Genomic DNA, 23,105 nt, shown 5'->3' with positions numbered 1-23,105 from the left:
AAAGAGAGGAGTTACTCTCTGGTTTCCTCTGTGTTCGTGAGGGGGTGATGTGATTTTATTTGCTGTTGCAAATGGCCTCAGTTTACATTGCCCACTGGCAAAAGATCATCAGAGCCATGTGTTCTATCCTGGGTGCTAAAATAATGTCAGGATGGATTATTTTTGAGGATGAGTAGGACAGGAGTGCACAGGGAGAAGTACTTTCAGCTGATGGATTGCAGCACGGTGCGAGTGGGTCTCTTCTCCCAGGTGACAAGTGACAGGACAAAGAGGAAATTTCCTCCACTTGTGTAGATTGGATATTAGGAAAGAGTGATCATGCAGGAACAGGGAAGTCATGGAGTTGCCATCCTCAGAAGTTTTCAAGAAAACACATGGATATGGCACTTGGGGACATGGTTTAGTGGTGAGCACAATACTGGGCCAGCTCAGTAAAGACTCCATGGTCTTTTCCAACCTAAACAACTCTATGATCCTGTTTCTGGAGCAACTTGAGGGAGCTAAGAAAAGGTTGTACAACTTAAGAAAAAAGAGAATAGTAGGGTTGAATTGTAATAGGATTGGATTGTCTTGAATGCAGGACCTGTTTTTGAAACTCAACAGCATTTATGAAATAAAATCTAAGACCAGGTTTTCTTACAGCAGCAATGTGTCCAAAATGTATTGGGTCGGATTCTTTTGTATTCTTGTACATTTGTAGTGCTATTTCTTGGTTACCCTATTTATCTACAGCAAAAGTAAAAATGTAAATTTATTTTCTACAGTTTATATTATACTAAAAAACTCTTGGTATTCAAGCAGTTGCTTTCCATTTTCATGTACTTTTAGAACAACTGAGGGAGGGAAATACTTTGATGCTAAATTTCTAATAAATTTCATGAATTAGAAAAACCTTGTTATCACAGCATCTAATATAAACGTTCTAGGGAATCTTTAAGAAGTTATCCTGCCCATGTTTTATGTTTTGTATTGAATTTGCTTTTAAGTCAGATGCATGTTATTGAGATGAGGTATGTTTCCACCTGTATTCCTTTGGCTTTTATATTTGGATAATTTTATGTCAGAAATGAATAGATCTGAAGCTAATGAAATACTGTAGATTGTAAAATACTGAAATAATAGCTTATTGCCCTTATATAACAAGACACTGTCATTTCCATATTTATATTGAAGCTAGTCCACTCTCTCATTTTATTAGCTATTGTTGGTTTGATGGCCAATTTAATTTCATCTTTGTATTAAAAGCCACATATACCAAGAATCATTCTAAGTGTTTTCAAGCTATTAAAGTAATGAAATAATAATACAGTGTTTCAGAGCAATTTATTGGCTTGCATGTATTCATCAGTTTAGTTATCATTTTATTATTTTCATTTCCTCAGCTGGAGTATAAATGATAAAGCACTATATAACAAATTTCTCAAACAGCAGAAATATGTCTAAATTCTTTATATATATATATATATATATATATATATATATATATTTAAAGAACTTGTCCAGAAGATTATACTTTTAAATCAAAATAAATATCTGAAAAATAAGGAATGACAGCATGGCTTTTTGTTGCTAATGTTTGAGCTTGTCTCCTAATTAGTGGAAGCAGAGGCAGACACCTTATGGGAGCACATAATAATTAAATTAAATTCTCATGTATAGATTAGGTGCAGGAAATGAAAGCTAAAGGAGTGGTTGCTGACCAGAGTAGTTGTCTGATCTTCTGCAACTGTCTGGAATTATTCTCTCACACTGTTCTGAGTACATCTTCGTGTACACTGGGAGTTGGGGTAGCCAAATGTAGCTGATGTGAAGAAAAGATGAAGGTAGGCAAACACAAAGAAAAAAGGGATATTCATAAGCAGATATGAATTTTAAATGTGATAGACAAAACTCTGCAGTAACAGGCCACAAACTGTCATAACAATAGCACAGCCACATTAAGCTCCATTTTTACACATGGATTTACTTTTTATCTGAATTTGTATTTGTGTCAAAGCTTTTAAATTTGTTGTGAACCTTTCATACTTTTTATCATTATAGATTGTCAAAGAAAAAAATGTGTGGTGTCTGTTCATAAATAGCCAGCAGATTTCCCTGAGTCACAGTAAGTTGAAAATTGCCTGAATGTAAGCACAGAGTTTTCCTTTAAATGCCCCAAGACATCCAGAAAGAATTGCTGAATGTACTGTGGGTGATAGAAAAGGCCTGTGTTATTTTGGAAAGGCAGAATAATGGGATACCCAAGAGTCTCAAATGCCTGAAAAATCAAGGCCTTTCAATCTCACTTGTCCTGCATTGGCAGCATCATTACATTAAATGAGACCTATTTCAGCTTCTGAATTGCTCCTATGTGTTATTGCATTTTCTTTATGGTACTGAGCTGACCTCAGAGTGATGGTTTCCCCTTAACTGTAATAAACTGCTTTTGAGAGTTTCAAACATCATCAAACAGACTCATAACCCCTATATTTAGTTTTATCCTACAACCTACTCCCCATTCCATGAATTTCCTATCCTCTAGTGGACGGGCATGGACCACGTTGTCACTTTGGTACTAATGTTATTGTGAGGTTTAGGTCCTGCTTTGTCTTCCAGCAGTCCACCATTTGGAAAATAGGAATGAACTTCTGCACACCAGTTTTTACATACCTTTAAAGCCAGCCTGGTTAGTGATGTTTTCTCTGACTACAGCCATACATTTGTTTTTATTTAGGTCTGAAAGTTTTTCAAAATTAATCACTTACTAGCACTGATGCCATAAAACTCAGGTTTAAGGTTGTGTTTTTTCTGTGTTGGATGTACTCATCTGTGAAATCCAGAGCACTTATTACAGTGTTTTGGGATGCTAAACTTCAAGATGCTATATGCTTCAGACAGAAACTTTGAAAATACACCCAACATCCCTATAATAGAAAATGAATACCAAACATAAATTTTTAACCTTTGCATACAAAAGATGTACAGCATAGGTTGAGGTCTTCACTTCTGTTGTTTTGCAGTTGTACTTATATAAATTGTGTGTCTGTGTCATGTCCATTTTTAGAGCAAATTGTCTTTTTAATGTCAGGTTTGAAGGATGTTTTCATTCTGTCTTCCTGACACTTATTTCTGTGAGACCATTTATTTACATGTATTTATATCTCACTTGGAAGCCAGAATCATGTGACATTCAAAGGTCGCATCAAGGATTTTGAATGCTTACCACTAGGGGAGGTGGGGAAAAACCCTAAACTATTTAGGTGAGCTATTTTTAAAGTTGATGTAGGCAAATTCAGTATGACTTAATTTGAATTTTCTACATTCTTGTGTTAGAAGTTTCCAATGGGAAAGCCATCACAGAGACTCTGGAAACAGGGGAAGAAAACCTCTTTTTAACAGCGTTCTAAACAGGCTTGCTGTTTGAAGATACTTCCCTCTCAGCACACAGACACAAAAAAAAAATCTTGATGTTGTCTTCATACTACACAAGTTAATAATATATTACTTTATCTCATATTTCACACAAAGAGGTGGTTAATGTAGATCGTGGCAAGTTCTTTACATCTGTTATTTTGTATTTGTTTCATTCTGTCTAAATTTGTGCAGTGTAAATGTAACTCTTTTGAGATACCAGTTTCTTCTTAAACAGTTTTTTGCTGTTTTTTAACTAATTGGGGAGGATGTATTAGTTTGTGTCAGAAATTTGGATTTCCTTTTTTCCCCTGCACTTGTCCTCTTGTAGGAGTGTTTTCTGTAATAATAGGATCAAAAATACAGGGGTTAGTTTTACTTTAGATTTTCTTTCACTTAAGTATAAACTATAAAACAGGTTGCTTGTGAGGAGGGGCTAGGCTTTTGTCAGTTTGCTTGCTTCACTTGGCATGTGTTTCATGCTATAGCAGTATGCATTTTAAAAGCTTTATTTAGTGGGGGCTGTAGTTTTTATATCAAATGGTGGGATGTGCCTCCTCATATCCATTGAGGGGTGATCAGGGACATGCCTTGTAAAAAAATGAAGTAGGTAAATCCAAGGCCACTTTGGAAAAGCCTAATTAATTGAACATCATGGTTTTATATATGTTCTTTAGAGAACAATTTTTTGAGTTAATTAAAAAATGTAAAGTTAGCTATAAAGTCTTGATGAACTAAGTAGTAGCTGGTTAGGCTGCAACTTTTATGAATTTGTTTTTACTCATTTCAAACTAATTTGGAGGAAAAGTACAGTATCTGTTAAACTTATTTATAGGTACTCTGTCCAAAGTGCTGTATAATGACTATATTCAGTATTCTTTATGCATGTAAAATCTGTAACAGCACATTTGGAGTATACACAGCAGCTAATTTTTATATCTGGACACTGCAGAGAAGGGACCACAAGCCATAATTTGGGATGAGTGGAGCAAGAGTTTTCACCTGCCTTTGTTTTATGTATGCTTTATAATTTAACTCCTTTTATTATATTATTATTATTATTATTTTATTTTTTTACTTTTATGTAGTTGTTGCAAGAAATAGCAAAGCAAATATGGGAATTAAAGCTGTCAGACTGTTTGCATTAGAGTTATTTTTGTCAGTCTTGGACTGAACTACTATTTCTTTTGTGGTGCCATTCAGTTTTTTTCCAGTTCCTGTGCTCATGCTTCAGCTAAGCATGAGAGTTCTTTCTCAAGAAACTTCAGAAAACATTTTTTGGAATTTTTATTTCTAACTTTATCAATAAAATTTATGCAATATCAGGAGAGAGGAATAAGATGATTGAGTATAGAGCTTGATAGTTAAGCCTAGGAGAGACTCTGTAAATGGTATTCACATAAAATTAAGAAAAGTATTAAACAAGCATAACTACAAAGAATTGAAATTGCCAGGGAACACTTGATAGATCTGTAAGGATGCTGTGTTGATTTTGTTTTTGCAAACCAGAGAAGGAAAGGATTCAACTTTACCAGCTCTGGTGGTGTAATTGTTTTGCTTGACTCTGCTTTCTCTGTGCACAGCCCATGATACTCAAAAAATTACAGCAACGAATGAGGAAACCTGAGGTTTCTACTGTAGGGGTGAGATTAATCTATAGATGTGGCTCGATATATTTGAAAAGTTTTTCTTAAGACCACCTATACTGTAAAGAAAGCAACAAATAAATGTTATGATTACTTGTTTAAAATAAGTGCTTCCCCACTTTTTTTGAGATTTTTCTGATATTTGCATGGTTAAATTTAATTACTTCTATTGTTGGATAAATATATCTTGGGTTGGACTCTATGATCTTAAAGGTCTCTTCCAACCTTGTGATTGTGATAACTTTTGAGCATGGGAATTTTCTTATATGTTTGTTTAATAGAACTGAAAGCAAAGTTTTAAAATGAACGAACCCAAAAATTTAGATTTTGAGCCTTAAAATAGAGCAGACTCTAAATTTTTAAGACTGTTTAAGGGTAAACCCAACCCTTAGAATTGTAGATTTCCATCACTTCTTTATGACTCTATATTATTACTATCATAATATATGACAAATAAATGTATGTATTTCTGGGAAGTTTAGTTTTAGCTATTAAAATTTTGTCTGTGAAGGTTGCTAGTAACTTCTATGACTTCCTGTAAGTTTCTCAATTCCTGAAAAGTGTGACCCTTAAGTTTGGCTTTGTAGGTGTTTTGAATAAATGCAAAACTAGCACTTGAACAAAATGACTTCTGAATAAATGGGAAAACAAATGCACTGGTGTCTCACAAATGAGGGAAAATAAGGTAAATTTAAGTGACTACAGAACAATAGAATTTCTTATATTTGTCAGAAGGATGGGATACAGAGATTGGTTGTGCAGTATAACTGTAGAAGTATAAGCTGAAAAAGTGAAATAACCGATGGTTGGTCATTTAAATGGTTTTCTGATATCTCTTTTTTTTTCCTTTTGCCTAACTTTTTCATTGCATAATGGCTATAATTAAAGACAGTACGTGACTGGATTAATATATCATAATTAAGAAATTTATTTCCCCCCCTCCAGTATAATTTTTGGATTAAACTAATACTACAGCTAATTAATTTTCTGAATGTAGATTAATTACTTCACATTTCTTAAATGTGCCTACCCTTCATAAGCCTGTCTAGTATGAATTATGCTAAAATATTAGAAAAAAGGAATGCCAAGATGAGTAGGTTATTATATGCAGTAATCATCTTATTTCTGTGATGGCTAAATTGGGACAAAATAATAAAAGAAGCAACAGCACCGTCAGAAGTGTGATATTAGAGAGAGGAGATAACTTTTATTATTTTAAGAATAATTTGCAAATTGTCAGTGCTATCTGCAAGGAGGATCTTCACAGTGTTGATAGAATTTGCAGAAATACTCTTTGGGTCAGCTTTGCTAGCACAGCTAACAGAAGAAATTTCCCATGCAGCTTTACAGTGTTTGCAATATCTTTCTCAGCTTTTTTTCTGGTGAGGTTTTTGGTATGAATTACTCCATTATATAAAACCTATTTTGAATTGTTGTAGTTACAATACTACGTACTGAGGCACAGCAATCATACTTGCCTTATTCTATCAACTTCCATTAACCGTCTGCATGTACGTATTTTCCTCTTTGTTGGTCTAGATGACCTTTAAAAGGTCCCTTTCAATGAAACATGATTTTGTGATCCTGCCTTCTTCCATGATTTGGTTAAGGATACAGATAATCTATCAAAACAACAAAAAAACATTGCCAGAGGTGAAAAGGCAACTGTTTGAAAATTTCATCTTCCAGAATTGAAAGCAAAGACAAGTTACTTTTTTAACAAAAAAAAAAAAAAAGAAGTGGAAAAAAACTCAACCCCTTTCCCTTTTCATTTGAAGCTTATAATATCATAGTTTGTCTTAGCAAAAAAAAAAAAAAAAGAAAAAAAAAAGCCCCATAAAACCAACAATCAAACTAAAAAGTCTCAGTCATCACTTTCTTATAAAAAGCAGAGTTAAGAATTCTTTGCCTTTACTTGCTTGTACAATTCTAGGTTTTAAATTTGCAAACCATCTGTGTTACTGTTTTAGTGGCAGCCAAGATACCAAGCAAAACCAGAGCAGTGCTGTTCCTTCTGTGCTGAGGAGAGGGGAGGTGGGATGGGATGGGATGGGAGGATGTGAGAGAAGTGGAACTTTTTCTTTGCCTTGACCCAAAAATCGTCATGTGCTTCTCATGTTATCTGTGGTTCCAGGCTATGTGACATTGTTGTTGTCACAGAGCATGGAAAAGAAGATGGAATTATGATATTAAAATTGCTTGACTAGATTGTTTTTTTTTTTTTGCCAAGTTAAATCATAGTTCTCATTCTAATGACATTATACTGCATGTCTATTTAAATTTATAAGAACATGGAAAGGAAATAGCAATGACAGGGGTAATTAGGGAACCTAACAGAAATCCATTTGAGAAAGCTTCTTCTTCCATTACTTATATAAAGCTTATGTATATTCTCACCTTTCAGCTCTTGCTGTTGAACATCACTCCTGTCTGACATGTCTGGTTTACTGTCCCTTTGCAAATCATCCCTGCAGGCAGGGTCGTTCTTCCTTCTCTTGATTTGCATTGTGTATTTGTGCGTTCTTTAAATTAAATTTCTGTGTAGTCTACTATTTCATTCTGTGCAGTGGCTTGCATAGAAGGCGTTCTGTGAGTTATAAGTGACTGCCTGCATATGTTGTGTTATTTTATAGGTGGTGATTCGTGCTCAGAACGGCGCCCTCCTCTATCGTATTTCACCCTGGGCAAGATATGTGGTCCGTGATGAAGACAAAGTGAATTATGATTGGGTTCACTGGAATCCACCACAGTCATATATAGTAAGGCTTCAATATAATTTTCAAGAGGTGTATCATGTTATCTTTGTATCCCTGTTTGGAAGAAAATAAAAGGAGATTGCAAACTAGTTAAAACAGCTGAGAGATGAAGGGCTTTTATTCATGGCTTTGACAGAAATAAATGACTTTAATGATGGATGTTTTTGAGCTTCTTTTTCAGCCTCCTGTAGAATATATAAAAAATAGTTATTAATGTGGTATTTTAAACTTGTTTTGCCACCTGTTAGGCAAGATTGACAGATCTTCTGGGACAAGATGGCTGTTCCTGGTAGGGGGCAGAACAGGGAATTATCAGTACTGGATTTAAGGATTTGTTATCTGCAAATGCAATGTTCAGTACTCAACACTAGGTTAATATTCCATGAAGTCAGAAAAAACTTCCAAAATAACATGCCCACACTCCAGTCAAGTCCTGGTTTCTTTGTTTTAGGAAAATCCTGTTATTGAGTTTAAAGCCCTTTTTCTTCTCATGCGCTGCTGTAAGGGAGAGAGCTCTTATCATGATATATGAAAAATCCCCTAGGAAAGCATTTGGAAACTTCACAATGTCTGAGTGATGTTGTTTCATATTAAACTTTTTCATGTTTTCCTTGAAAAATGGTATGCAGTGGCTTAGATTAGAGATGCTGTAACCTCTATTTTGAGTTAAATTTTTGCATTCACCTCAAATTACGAAGCTACTGCTTGAGAGAGAAAAGGTTACTGGCATGGAAAATATTTTCTTTAAAAATAGATAACATAATGTACATTAACTCTTGTTAAAGTCTGTAGTCTATCAGTTTAGTGGCCTACTCTGTATATGATGCTGTGTGACATCTCAATGTCATCAAGAAAAGAAATGGGAGTGAAAAAGAGGCTTGAACTTTTGGGTGCAAACAAGGCCTTACTGAAAAAAAACAAAAAGTCCTTTTATGACTAGTAGAGGAGTCCAGTGGAAATGGTTAATTAGTTTAAATGGCCTCTGAATTCTTCAAATATTTTCACCCATCTAGAAATGCTGTGTACTGATCTCCAGACTTGGGATTTTTAAATTATACTTTAATCCTAAATAATTACAATATAGGTGATTCTGTGCTGCGAAACTGTGTTTTTTAGGAATAAAGTATTTATAAATTTCAGTTAAGAGAAGGCAGCGATTTCATGTACCTGCAAAAAGCAGGTGTGCTTAAAAAATAGGAACCTATCTTATTATTTTCTCTCTATTTTCAAACAAGCTTCATAATGATTCAGAAGGATATCAAGTGGAGTGGCTACGATCAGTTTGAACACTGAAGTGTAATTTAAAAAGAGTGTAAGAAAAGTGTTGAATCATGAATATCATGATTCAGTTTCTTGTTCGTGAAGGACGTTAATTTCAAACAGACATTTGCTTTAACAGTTTAAAATGGTCAGTTGTTTCTGAAATGTTTGGAATGCTCTTAGACAAAAAAACAAAATAAACCTTAAATTGTTTTTCATCTTGTGCAAATCATGTGATTATGATGACACTCCTAAGCTGTTCCTAATGACAACTCTTTTTTTCTTATAGCATAAGAATCCCTCTCCCAAGAGATTAAAAAGCCTAAGAATCTATGAATCTCATGTGGGAATTGCTTCCCCAGAAGGCAAAGTAGCTTCTTATAAAAACTTCACATACAATGTACTACCTAGAATAAAGGATCTTGGTAAGTAATACCAGAAATACTTGGAGATGTAAATTTTATGTTCCTGCGCTCATTAGAAAAGACAGCTGTCAAGTATCTAGAGGGTTTTTTTTTTTTAGTTTCCCAATTACACATATTATAAAAATAGATTCTTAGGTGAGCAAAAGTTATAAACAAGTGAAATCTATGGAGAACAAACAAAGACTGAAATACGGTATGTGAATTAAAGTCCATTCCAGATTTTTAAGTAAAATATGATTTTAAAGCCCAGGTAAGTATTGCAAGGTAATTTGCTTTTGGCATGGTTTGCTTTCAGCTTGAAAAAGGGCCTGTTTTTTTGACAGTCTTCAGAAAATACTTAATTCATTCTACAAGTGTAAAGCTTAGTTCTAAGGAAGGACAAAAGAAATACCTGAATATTCTTTGTTTTGCCAGAATAAGCATGCTAGACTTCTTTTATCCCTGAAGATTGGCTCAGAAGTATCAGAACAAGGAAACTTTAAATATGAAAGACCTTCTTCAGGAAAAGAACTTGTAGTATATTGGAGTGGAGAAAGAGCTGGTAACATTATGTCAGGAACCACAGCAAAACTGTTCACCTCAATTTCACTTTAATTATTTTTTCCCATGGTGTCTTTCTGCACTGTTTCTACAATGGACAATGTTAGAAGCTACTGTCTTTTACTGCCTTATGATGAAATATGTATTTTACACTGCTCTAAAATAATCATGACATCTGTAGCTAAAACCTCTGTGGATGGTGGCTGTGTTTGTGTTTGATTTTTTAAATTTTATTTTATTTATCAGATTGCCTGAAGAAGACATTTTCTTGTAGCCTTACACGTTAAGTCAATGTTTTGTGGCTTTTGCCTTTCTCTAAAGTTGAGCTTGCAGGTGAGATAAGGGAGTTTGCACTTGTGGAAGCCCTTAATAAAAAGCAGTTTTGGATTTTACATTATATATCTGTGACTCCTTAGTGCCAAGGAATTTCATTTGTCCCAGGAAGTTAATAGGATTTACAGAGTTAGGAAAGCATTCTGGTTGCCTACAATTTTTTCTTTGTGGAGAAATGTAATGAAAAGGCTGATACTACCAAATAATAAAAGCAGTATCAAATTTAGTGTATACAGAAATTATAACTAATGTTCCTTCTTGGTTACATTAAGTAAACATTTTGGGAATTAAGTATTTTTAAAATATTTGTAAGGTCTATTAGATTCAGTTTTGGAATGTCATATTTTTTAGGACAAGCTTAAAGACATCACTATATGAGAACTCTAATATATTAGTTGTTTGTAGGAATATGTGCATGACAAATAGCAAAATAAGTAGCAAGCAAATTGAATGAGATTAATTTGATGCAATGTTGCTGTTTATTTATAAAAATGATGTAAATAAAAATAAATACAACAAGCCTGAATTATAAACCAGCAATGAATCTGACAAATTGCTGGGCTCACACTGACTGTCTTCTGATTTTAAATGTCACAGCTATAAAAAAACAAGGAAGAATAAAAAATCCTACAGCATCTTGTTGAAAGTAAGGAATGAAGTGACTATTGTCTTCAAGCAGAGAAGTGGTGGTTGTATTAGTCTTAATAGCCTGTAGAACCTTATTCTTTAGAGTTCCCTTCCTTAAGAATATACTGAACTATCTTAGTTGATAGAACACAGGGTGTCCCCCAGCCCTCCTGGACTGCTTTGGTTCTTGGGTGAACTTGGAATAAAAGCACATTACACTTGTGTTTTTTTCTTTTTGGAAGACTCTTAAAGAGGGAAGAAATAACTATTAAAGTTGGGGAAAAAGTGATTTTGCTAGGATAAAAAAAGAGTTTTAATATGTCATGAAGTTACAGTATTGTGTCTAAGATGGAGAGATGTGGGTCTGACAGATGGGCCGCTTGGTGGGTAAGGAATTAGCAGGATGGTCACACTCAGAATTTCAGTCAATGGCTTGATGTCTAAGTGGACACCAGGGGTGGGGTGGCCTCAGATTGAAGGAGGGTGTATTTAGGTTGGACATTAGGAAGAAATTCTTTATTGTGAGGTTGGTGAGACACTGGCATAGTTACTCAGAAGTTATGGATGCCCCATCCCTGGAAGGGGTGTTGAGCAATCTGGTTTAGTGGAAGGTGTTCCTGCCCATGGCAGAGAAGTGGGAACTAGAGGATGTTTTAAGTTCCCTTCCAACCCAAACTATTATGTACAGTATGTGTAGCCAGTGACTAACCCTAACTGCAAGTGTCAAAAGTTGAAGCAGTTCAGGACATGCAGGTTGGCATAACTAATAGTCTGAAATTAAATAAGAATTACACTTATTTCTGTCTGTATCTGGGAGATTGAATATGTGTAGACCACTTGACAAATTGACTGTTTCATTTGTAATGGAAATCACGTAAGTATAAACTGTTCGGTAGAATTGCTTTGTCAAAGTTACTGAATCTTTAGGTGTTAACCATTAGGGGCAGAGGCAGCTAAAATGAGACAAGACTGGAATGGATATGTTACAGGTATTGAAAACTCTTTTAAGTATCCTTAAGGCATTTGTTTGTTATATTTTTTTTTCTCTTATAGGCTATAACTGTGTCCAGCTGATGGCCATTATGGAACATGCATACTATGCCAGTTTTGGTTATCAAGTCACAAGTTTCTTCGCAGCATCAAGGTAGGTTTAGGTGCTCCAGCATCTTCTCTGTTCTTTTCCCTTCCTTCCCATCCACTGAAATCAGTATTGCATGCAGGTGTGTGTTTGCAAGAAAGTGTATAATGGGAGGCAATGGCTTAGGTATTTGCTCTGCCTTCCTCTTAAATTTGAAATCAGTTTGGCACAGTGATCAGCTGTTCTGTGAAACACTTTGGATAGGATACAGACAAAAAGTTTGTAATTTCAGCTGCCATAGTATATTCCAGGTAATCCACCTTCAGCAGTCTTTATGCATGGGTTTGGGGTTGTGGAATTCTTGGCAGTAACAAACAGGATGTGTAGGGCTTTCTTTTATGACATACAGAACTATATACTGTTCATAATGAACTTGATTAAAATTATGGCTCTGTGTGTTCTGTGTAAACCCTTTCCCTTACAGGTTTGTAACAGACTGTACTTAGACTGAGTCATAGGGTGAAAGTACATGAAAAATGAATTCAGGTAGTTGTTAAAAAAATTATGATAAATGCGGAAATCATAATTTTTTTAATTTTTTTTTTTAATCTTTGAGCAGCTCAAGTGGCAACCAGGCTAAATTTAGATACACAGCTTTTAACTGACTTAATTAGTTGAAAAAAGATGTGTCAAGCACAGGAGACAAAAATCTCTTAAAAATAAGAAAATGGTGTAGTACCTAAACCAAGTAACTAAGCAGTAAAACACCAGATGGTGTGTTTTGTGGACTTTGTGGATGTACATTTACTTTTGTAATCATTGCATTACTTTATTCCAGCAATATTAATATATTCTTGTCCTTTGTGAGCTAAGGAAGTATTCAATATTAAATAGGAGCTTTAAGTTGTATCTCTCATCTTTTGTACTGAATTTGATGAATTATTAAAAAGGGAAGAATAAAACAATCTATTTCTACAAAGCATGGTGTGGATGATGGAATTCTTATAATGAAAAATGGTTTCAAATGTTAGCTTGTAAGCAATAGCTACTGCTTAAGAGGCTGAAAAAATAACCTGTGTACGTCTGTAGAGTAAATGGTGAAGACTTGCTGACTTCGATGTAGTTTCCATGATGAAAGTTCAGCATTGCCAGCATGAGTCCTGATTATGCCACGTTGTGTTTTCACAGCCGGTACGGAACTCCTGATGACCTGAAGGAAATGATTGACGTTGCTCACTCGATGGGCATCACAGTACTTCTTGATGTGGTGCACAGCCATGCCTCAAAAAACTCAGAAGATGGTCTCAACCAGTTTGATGGTACAGATTCTTGTTTCTTCCATTCTGGATACAGAGGCAATCACCAGCTGTGGGACAGCAGGCTCTTTGACTATGCAAAGTGAGTATAAAACATCACTTGAGATGTGCTAGTGGTTATTATTTTGTAGCAATTCTGTTAACACTACATTTCTCACCAAACTAGTAAAGTCATTTGGATTGTTTAACAAGTGCAGTATGTGGAGTTAAATTCGTCTACTTGCCTAAATCCTTAAAATCTAACACTAAATGATAGTATTTCAATTTCATTACTTTCCTGTCATCTGTGACTACCTATGTGTGTGTTATATACCATGTGCATTGTATGTATTATATAATGGTGTAGCTATTTTTATTTCAAAACATATTTCTCTATAAATATCAATTTAAATATCTGTTATATAGGAATATATAATTGTATATTTTATGTATTTTATGCATATTAATATTTTCCTGCTATATATAGTATGTTGCATATATATAATAGATGATGTTTGTATATAAAAATAAAATAGTAAGAAAAGCTGATGAAAACTTGTAAGCTCTGTAAATTTATTGACATACTGTCAGGTTTTTGAAATGTAAGAAAAATTTTCCCCCAGAACAACTAACTCCATTTCAAAAAGCTTCTGGAGGTCAATCAGCAGTTGATACAGAGTAGGGGTCATTTTCAGTAGATATTTCTAGAGACTCAGTTTGGGGCAAGCCTAATTAACCAGTATAATTATAGTGTGTGTCAAAACATGTATTAATGCCACATGATTATTAGTACTTAATATTGTTTACATTATATTCTCTGAGGTTTTGGGGGCAAGGAGATTGATGTTGTACGCTGAATGTTTCAGTGGTGTAAGTGGAGAAACAGGCACAAGCAGCCAACTTATTTCAGTCTCCTCCTTGCACTTTTTTTCTATTTGTTCATCCCTGAACCACCTTGATTCTTCCCTTTCCTTTGTTTCTCTAAACATTCCACAATAAGTTTTGTGTAACTTCACAATCTGCTTAAAGCATGTCTTAATAAAATGCTGTATATAATTGATTGCTTATTCCAGGATAAATTCTCTTATTTTCCCCTTGAGGTGCATAATCTGGTGTGACCTTCTTAATAATTACAAAGTTCTGTTTTAACCCTTTCAAAGTTACATTTGAATGTTCCTGTGGTGGCTCATCGCAGAGCAACTGTAGAGTTCTGATCTCTTGTTAACCTCTTAGTTGTTAAGGTTTTTGTGCTGCAGGCTCAATTTGCTGTTTTTTCCTATTTTTCTCCCTTGCTTGCATTGAATTTCAATGCACTGGATGGATATGATTATGTTGCACTTTTACAGAAGTCATGTTACATAGCATAGGCCAACTGTTTAATGGAACTCACAGTGTCAAATAAAGCAAGTGACCAGTGTGAAAACTGACTTGTGCACTTCAATACTTAGTAGGATGAGCTGTTCTTTATTTACTGGTTATTTGGGACAATTGAATGGATCATTTCAGGGGGAGTTTCTGATGTGATTTTTTGTGATTTCATTATTAATTGTGATTTAATTATTATAAGCAATGCATTTTAATCCTTCCTATTAAGCTTTAAATTCATACTCAAATAAATTGTATTTCAAATAATCTTAAAGCTTTAGTGTCAATATGATAGTGTTACACATTTTATTTCATTTGATGCTTATGAGTAACTGACAAGTGTAACAATGTCTCTAGTGAGAAAATGAAATGTGGTTATGGACCTTCCTCTGTTCTGGTTCTTCCTGCTGGAAAAGAAAGTGGTGCTGGTATTGAGTGTTTGGGGGTAATTGTAAATGAGAAAAACAACCAGCTCCTTTGTAGGTTTCACTTGGCAATGTTAAATATTTCTTCAGAAGTGAAGAACTGCCTCCATGGCTTGGTTGGGTCAGTAATGTGTACCTGTACTGTGGGATTTCTTTTCATGCTATGGCATTGGAAGAGGTTCCAGACTGAATGCTGAAAGGGGGAGGTGGAAAGAGCTGTGAGGTGGAGAGATGAGATTAGAGAATAGCAAAGACCAGAGAAAGTGAAGCTCTGCACTGGATGGCTGTGGGTCCCTTGAAGGTCATTTCCCATCTTCTACCCGGTCATGATATGCAACAGCAAATCTGGAATTCTCTTTTCAAATGGTTGTGGAAACCCTTTCTTCCCCCTCAAGCATAGGAAGCTGTGAACTTTTTCTAGTCATTAAGGGATTCTTTCGTCCTCATACCTGAGACAGTAAATATTCTCTATGTAATTATAGTCAAGTTTTAAGGCTGAAAAGATATAACTCTTATGGTCATTGTAAGTTTCACAGAACTGATTAAAAAATAGCTTACGTTTTTTCTCCTGTTCTTTGTGTGTGCAGCTTCCAAGCAAAACTGTGAAAGAATCAAACTGACTTTGATTCATTTTCAAAGAATCATTTAATTGAAAATGTTGGGTTTGGCTATTTTTTCCCCCCATTTATTCTGTATTGGCATTCTGCTAATTTCCATACCAGTGGATGAGCAGCTCTAGTCTGGATGAGGCAAGTATAAAATCTGTGAAAGAGACTCAAGTTTCTGGCAGATGTTGAAAGTTTGCTCAAAATAAATGACAGCAAACACAGTCTGTTGAATGGTCTACAGAAAAGCTTGCCTGCTGAGTGAAATCTCTTCAGCTAGTACACTCTTCTATCCTGTACAGAGCTTGTACTAAATCCCTTTCCTTCTGTAGTGGGAAGAGCTGTTAAATCTACAGGTACTTAAACATCAAATGCAAAGAATGCTCAATTCACTTTGGAATTGAGAGAAACTAATTCTCTACCATGAGGGAGATTAAGGAACAGTTGCTTTATCAGTTTAGTCTGTCTACGTTTTCTTTGAAAGCCAAGATGTAAGTAAGTTTATCTCAAAGCATTTGCAAGATTATTCAGTTGTCTGTGAAGGGGACTGTGAATATTTGCTGTAATAGAATGTGGCAAAAGATCCATATCCATGCTAAAAAAAAAAAAAAAAAAAAGATTCTATACCTTGTGTACTTAAATACTATTTTTGAGTAAAATTCAAGTAAGTAGAGAGTAATCCAAGAAAAGCAATAGTAAACCTGTTCAACAGACAGCCTGGGTACTGCATCTTTGCACCATAGTGCTACTTAAAAAGATAAAGGCATATTTTTATTTTTTTAAATCCATATTTATACAAGTGTTGTATGAAGCAGGAGCTTTTCTGTAAATTGTGAACAACATTTCAAAATTATACTGTTCATGGTGTTGTCACAGGAGAATAACAACTCAATTTCATTGAAATGAGAAGTTGCAGATAAGATAGCTGGCCAATAGAATATTTTTTGCTTAACTATTTTCAATAAAAGAATATAAACAGTGCTTTAAAAATCAACCAAAAATAAACTTTTACTTTAATAATTTTCATAGCTCTTGCACATTCTTGTGAGTTTTTCTAAAATCTAGATTTTGGGGGTTTTTCCCTCAAATGTGCTAATTTGGTGACTCTTCCTCTTCATCATCTGCATCCTGTCTGGCTGTATCTGTGTCCATTCCATTTCCCTCAGCAACCAACCCAGAAACCAGAATTACAAAGCTTCAGTGAGAATTGCAGTTGATTTTAACATTTTCTGTTGAAAACCAAACTTTTATATAATTTGCTTTAGTTCCTGTTTAGTATTGTGACTTTTCCAGCCCTGAATTCATGACAGGGAAATGCTTTAGTATAAAAGGGGTGTCAGAAGCTCTGGACTGGTACTAGTTTGGCACTGTACAGTTAATTTTGGAGGAAATTAATGTTCTCTGTTGTGTTCCTGTTAAAGGTAGCTCTCTTGGAAAACGTGTAAACCCCCTCCCGTCTTAAGTAAAGATTCGACTTGTAATAAATTTTGCACAAGCAAAATATATATATTTTTTCCTCCTAAAATCATATTCAAAGGTTATTCAGCTGCCAGGTTCATTAGAAGTGATGTTGTAGACCCTGGAGACCAGGTGGGATCGCAACTAGAGTGGTTGATTGTGTTTTAATTTAAATTCATTTTTCCAAATAGCAAATATGTCTAAAATAATAATCAGGCAAAAAATTTTAAAAATAATTGAGAACAAGATATGACCTAGTAAAGATTATTCCAACAGCACTACATGAACAGAATGTGTAAATGATGTTACCCTTCTAGACTTGTTGAGTTCTGAGAGCATTGTTTTGACTTTTAAGGCTTTTCCTGTCTTTTCATTAGACTTTGTTGGATTTTGTTCTGTCTTAATCCAATTCTGAATGTCAGTAGGTATGATGATATATTATTGTGAGCCTTTAGGAATAATGGTAGAATTAAAATTCAGAAATCTTGTGATGTCTTACATTTTTTTTTGTTTGTTGTTTGTTTGGGGTTTTTTGGGGGGGGTTGTAGTTTGATTTGTTTTGGTTTTTTAATACTATGAAGCTTTTCACATGAGCACTTAGGCAAAATTTTAAGTTATTTCACAGTCTGGGAGATGAATTTGGTGCAAAAGTCAGTGATTGATTTACAATGCAGTTTTAATTTTAATTAGTCCAGCTTTCTTGAATGCAGCAGTATGATCAGTAAGAGTTGATATTGGTTGCAAGGATTTGGGGCCAGCAGATGTCCCAGCATCTCCTTTAGGCCTTTTTTGTGGCCTGTTTTCAAGGCTTTTTAAAGACAGGATGCTGTGTCCATATTTTTGGGGTTAAAAATCATAACTAAGCCATGTAATGCAAGAAATCTCCTATTAAGTTTTTTCTTCATCAGTTTTATGAAGTTTCAAGTGACATCTATGCCAAATGTGCTTTGAAATGCTACAGGTAGGGTTTAGTGTATATAATAAACACTTTGTCCCATGAGCCACAGTTTTACATCAGGGCAACAGATGACTTGCTAGTCCCCTGCTGCTAGTCCAGATGTTCTCTCCAGCTCAGTCTTCTGAACTGCTGGTGGAACAGCTGATTATAGCTCAGTACCTTGTTTTTTTTTTTTTTTCTTAATTCAATTTTTCTTTATGTGTGTTATAAACTGCCATCGCTCAGAAACTGCTTTTAACCTTGCTGTCAGTGCTGCAGGAACCTGGCAGCTGGCAGGTGTTGAAGCTTGTGTCTTTGTTCTGGTGTAGGTGGCCTCTTCCCTACCTTGCCCCTCCAGAGTGGGGTGGGTCACCTGAAGCTTTTTTCCCTTGTCCTGTGGTCCAGCCTCGGGCAGGTATCTCAAGAGCTGTCTTGCATCTAAAACATCCACCTATGTTTGGATGCTGACACAGTGGCCTTTTCTGCCACCCAGTGTTTAAATCCTGCATAAACCTTATGCTGTATATTCTGAGGGGAAAAGATCCACTGATTTTGTATGACTTCAGGATCTGACTCTTTAAAGACATGTTTATCCTCTAACATCTTCAGCAGCCTTTGTGAAGTTCGGTGTTTAGCTCTTCCTTAAACAGTGGTTATTCACACAAATTGTTTTTCTTTCTTCTGACTACTTTGCCAGTCTTTATCATCCACTGAGATGATGATAGTAGATGGAATGAATTGGAACACAAATCTTTCAGAGTTTAGTATTTGGTTAGTAAAGGTACCTGTCTGGGCTCATAATTCTCTAAACACAGCTGTTCAGAATACTATTGGTTTTGTTTTCTTTCAACTCAGTGATGAATTCTAAATATCAGTGAAGGTAAAGACTTGTTGCCTTCTTTGCAAGCATCCTCATGGTTTGTAACAGTTTTCATGATGAAATGGATTCACTGCTACTCTTCATTGCTTACACCATTAGCATTTTAAATAGATTTAAGTTGATGCTCTGTGGAGTACCACAGTATTAAAGATTCTGGTTCCTTGACTAATGCTCCTAAGGAAAATTGACACATGAGCATGAGATACAGACTGCAGATAACACGTTGTGTGTGTTCTTGCCATCTACCTGAGGGGCTCTTTATTGACACACGTTTTAGAGTGCAAAGATTTGACTGCAAGCTTCATGCACATAAAGGATAGATAGGATTTAAAGGCTGCCAGGACACTCATTGCTTCTGAGATGATACCTGAATAGATTCTGCCAGCCAGGCAGGTGTCAGTCAGCTGGGAGAAAGGAGACTGCCACTACTTGTCACAGACCCTTGATGGTACTGGGTTGTCCTCTTCACTGTTCTGCACCTTTCCATGTTCTTCCTTTTGAATCCTAGTGCTCTTAACAAACCTGTCTGTAACTTTGCCTTTCTTATCTTGTCTAGTTCTACTCTAAAGACTTCAGTTTTCTCTCAGCTGAGGGATTTTCTTAAAAGCTTAAGCTGTGCAGGTTTTGGGATACAGTTTAGGACAGGAAGAGCAGAGGGAAAAGCAAGCAGGGGTGGCTTGAACATAATTAGTGAATCATATCCGGTTGACTTCCCCAAGTGTAAGAACTGAAGCTTTTTCTTCTGCAGCTTCTGAGGATTTGGCAAGGTGCAGGTGGCATTCTCCTAGCTCTTTTTAGGCACTAGTAAGGACATCCAATGCCATGCCATGGTTGTCACAAATATGTTTTCTTTGGGGAGAATCTTTGTCGATAATTCCAGCTAGACTAAAGATAATGCAGTGAGAGTTGACAGTGAGAGAAGTTCTCAGTCATGTGATGTCTTTTTGGTGTATTGTTGATTCTAGGGTAATTACAATAGAACAAGTATGTAAGTTGTGTTTCATTATGTAAAACATAAAGCTGTGCTGATTTTAATTCATTTCCTGCCAGTCTTCCTCTACCAAATTAGTTTAGGAAAGCTCTGTATTTAAAGATCTGCATAATATGCATTGGAATTTCATTTGGCTGCCAAAGATTATTTCTTAATGACTGTTTTAAGGAAGCACTGCTTGCAGCATAATAGTGAGATTTTTATTCTTCCCCTCACCCCTCATAAATGTAATTATTTTGATTAAAGATTGTCTTTAAAAACATTGTCTGCCTATGTTCCTTAGCACTCTGCTTCTAATAGACTGGATTTTGATGGTGACTGTGACAGTATAAAAATACTTTATAAAATTTAAACTTTAATATTTAAGACCTTTCATGCCTAAAAATCCTTGTTTCTTTTTGTTTTCTCTTTTAGTCATCATTGTAAATGCCAGTAAGCTAACACTTTCAAGTATGGGGACGTTGCAGTTTATAAATTGCCTTTTTTGGAAGGAATGATTACTGAAAGCATTCACAGAAGAGATGATACATAGGAACTTACTGCAGTGTAATCCAAAAAATTTATAATAGTGCAAAAAATAACAGTTTCAGCCATGATCATATGATTTATAGTATATGCAGTCAAGAGCTGCTGTATAATTGTTTTACTTTTTAATTTTTAAAGTTTTTAATTAAACAGGCTTAATTGTCTTACTGTACTGTACTTTGGTATAACAGACTGAAGTTTTAAATCCATAGGTGCTTTAAAACTGAGAGCTTCACATAAGAATCCATGTAGCTTTCTTTGACGTGTCCAGTTTCCCGAATTAACCTCCAACACAGCATTCACAGCTTTGTGTAAAGTTTTTAAAATGTAGCTGCACAGAAAGTGGTACAGCCATAAAGCAAGATATTGAGATGTGAAGACAGGCACACTAAAAAGTTGCAGTCAATTGTTCTAAATTTTGTCAGGTAGCACATTTTGAAATATAGAGGTGACCACTTGTAGCCACTTAAATTCAGTCATATATTGAATAAATGCAGTTACACTTATATGAAGTTGTTGATGATATTTCAATAAATATCTAAAATTAGCTAGGATTCCACACATTGCAGAGAATCATTTTGCATCAGTCTAAATGCAGTAATGACCTTGCATTTAGTAATCCACACTTGAATTGACAACTTCCACAGCATTCTTAAGTGGTTGCTGCAGCAGTTTACATGAGCAGCATATGTTGTGAATAGAATGTGCTGGAGAAAAGGCTGATGGTTGTATAAGTTTGAGAAGAATCCACAAATGAAATGAGGGATGTTGACTTTCTTCTAATAGGGTTTTTTCCAAAGAAATTCAAGGCTGGAGGAAAATTAGGCATGGTACAACTCATAGCAGGGAAAGAAGATGGAAACATTAAGACAATTGTTTGGGTTTTTTTGATTCTATTATGTACATGTTGTATAATGCACAGATCCACTTGAAATCCAATTTTTCAAAGCTCACCAGAGAGAGCATAAAATAAATAACAGAGAAAAAAAATCAATTAATAGTTATGTCTACAAAGTAGAAAACAATCAAAATGCTGTAGCATTTCCAAAAGTCAGTAGTGTATGTATGGCCAACAGAGCAGAAATAATCTGCAAATAATTATGTTGATCATAAAGTCTTGAAAGGGGTGCTATGTTTTCTTGAGACTGGCATAATGGCAAAAGCTCCTGTCTCTAGAAGGTGATTGGAAGTAGAGATAGAGAGCAATGCACCCAAAAGAGCTGAGCAGGCTGCTGCTTCAGGGAGTAGCTGTCTCTGTCCAAATAAATTGTTTCCCACCAGTAGCCAGTGACTGAGATTCAGCTTGGGATGGGACTGTACTGGTGATAGCATGCTAAAATTTAGGGAATTTTTATAAGGACATACTCAGCTGTATATGAATGTTTTCTGTAGGGGTTATTTAAATGCCAGAATGACTTTGGAACTGTTGTTATCGAAAGAAATTTTGTTAGAGTTGATACTTAAGAAATGATTTGTGAAATTGTAAAGAATATTTAAAGATTTTTTTTACTGTCCCCATTATAAGAGTAATGGATGGACAGGGAGCAGCTTTTGGCTCTGTTTTGGCTGATGTAGTTACAAGACAAGTCAGAAGAACTGAAATAGTGTATCATGTCAAAAGTGTCTTAATGAATAAGGAAGATATTCTATTAAAAGCTTTATCCCTGGAAACAAAGCAAATTGTTCTATACTAGGTCAGAAAAAAAGAGTGGTTTGTGTTTTTTGGTGTTTTTTAAAAGCATACTGTATTTTCTTGGCTACTTTCCCCATGGATTTGCTTTGGGCAGTTTCTCGTAAAAAAAAAAAAAAAAAAAAGCTATCTTTATACAATTCTTTCTAGTTTGCCATGAGAACTGCAATCAAACATCTTTGTCCTGGTTCGTCCCTGCGTCTCCTCTTTGATAAGGGGGCTACCTCTTTACCCAATATTTGTATGTATCTATATTACAATTCCTTGTCAGCCCTTGAAAATTGGTATAAAGTTATCTGGGAAAAAAAAAACAAATTAATTATCTGTGTGATTAATTAATAGATAATTTAGATAGTTGACACAAGTTTTTCTAAGTTATACTGCTACAATTAATGAGTTTATTTCAGGCAGAGGAAAGCAAGTGTACAAGTAATACTTTGTAGACCTTACCCCTTGATTTATTTAGTGTTACTGCACAATAATTAAGTCCTGTCAAGTGTAGTTTTAAGGATAGATACATGTGAACAAATAAACAAGAATGAAAAAGCACATCCATAGTCACTACTATGTGCTCTCGTAATTTTTTCTGTAGGAGACGACTTAATTTGTTCAAACAAAGAGCTGAGTATGAAGTTCTCTGGAGAATTATTAAGTAAAAGTATGGAATTTTTTTGTATCTATAATATATTTAGTCATTGCACAGAGTGTTTAACTGAGTGTATTTATCAAAAGGTTTCACAATGAAGAGCAGAATTCTCTTTGTGGTCTTTATTTTTATTCTTTATTCCTTTAAGATATGTGAAGAAAGTAAAGTAATGACTGTTGTCACTTTCCTGATTAAATAAACATGTAAGATTGCCTCTTCTTGGCTGCAGGGAT

At 35.0% G+C, this 23,105-nt stretch overlaps 1 protein-coding gene across 1 annotated transcript in view; it reads left to right on the top strand.

Moving 5' to 3' along the window:
• Positions 1-23,105, top strand: part of GBE1 (1,4-alpha-glucan branching enzyme 1) — a 138,336-nt gene that overhangs the window by 49,392 nt on the left and 65,839 nt on the right. The window contains exons 4-7 of the mRNA XM_053935256.1: positions 7,670-7,795; positions 9,342-9,477; positions 12,031-12,121; positions 13,244-13,453. Coding sequence (XP_053791231.1) covers positions 7,670-7,795; positions 9,342-9,477; positions 12,031-12,121; positions 13,244-13,453 — 563 coding nt within the window. The remainder of the gene's footprint in view (positions 1-7,669; positions 7,796-9,341; positions 9,478-12,030; positions 12,122-13,243; positions 13,454-23,105) is intronic.

Source organism: Vidua chalybeata, chromosome 2 (assembly GCF_026979565.1).
Source record: "Vidua chalybeata isolate OUT-0048 chromosome 2, bVidCha1 merged haplotype, whole genome shotgun sequence".
Taxonomy (NCBI): Eukaryota; Metazoa; Chordata; class Aves; order Passeriformes; family Viduidae; genus Vidua; species Vidua chalybeata.
Note: the sequence above shows the minus strand (reverse complement) of the source record. Positions and strands in the feature narration are given on the sequence as shown.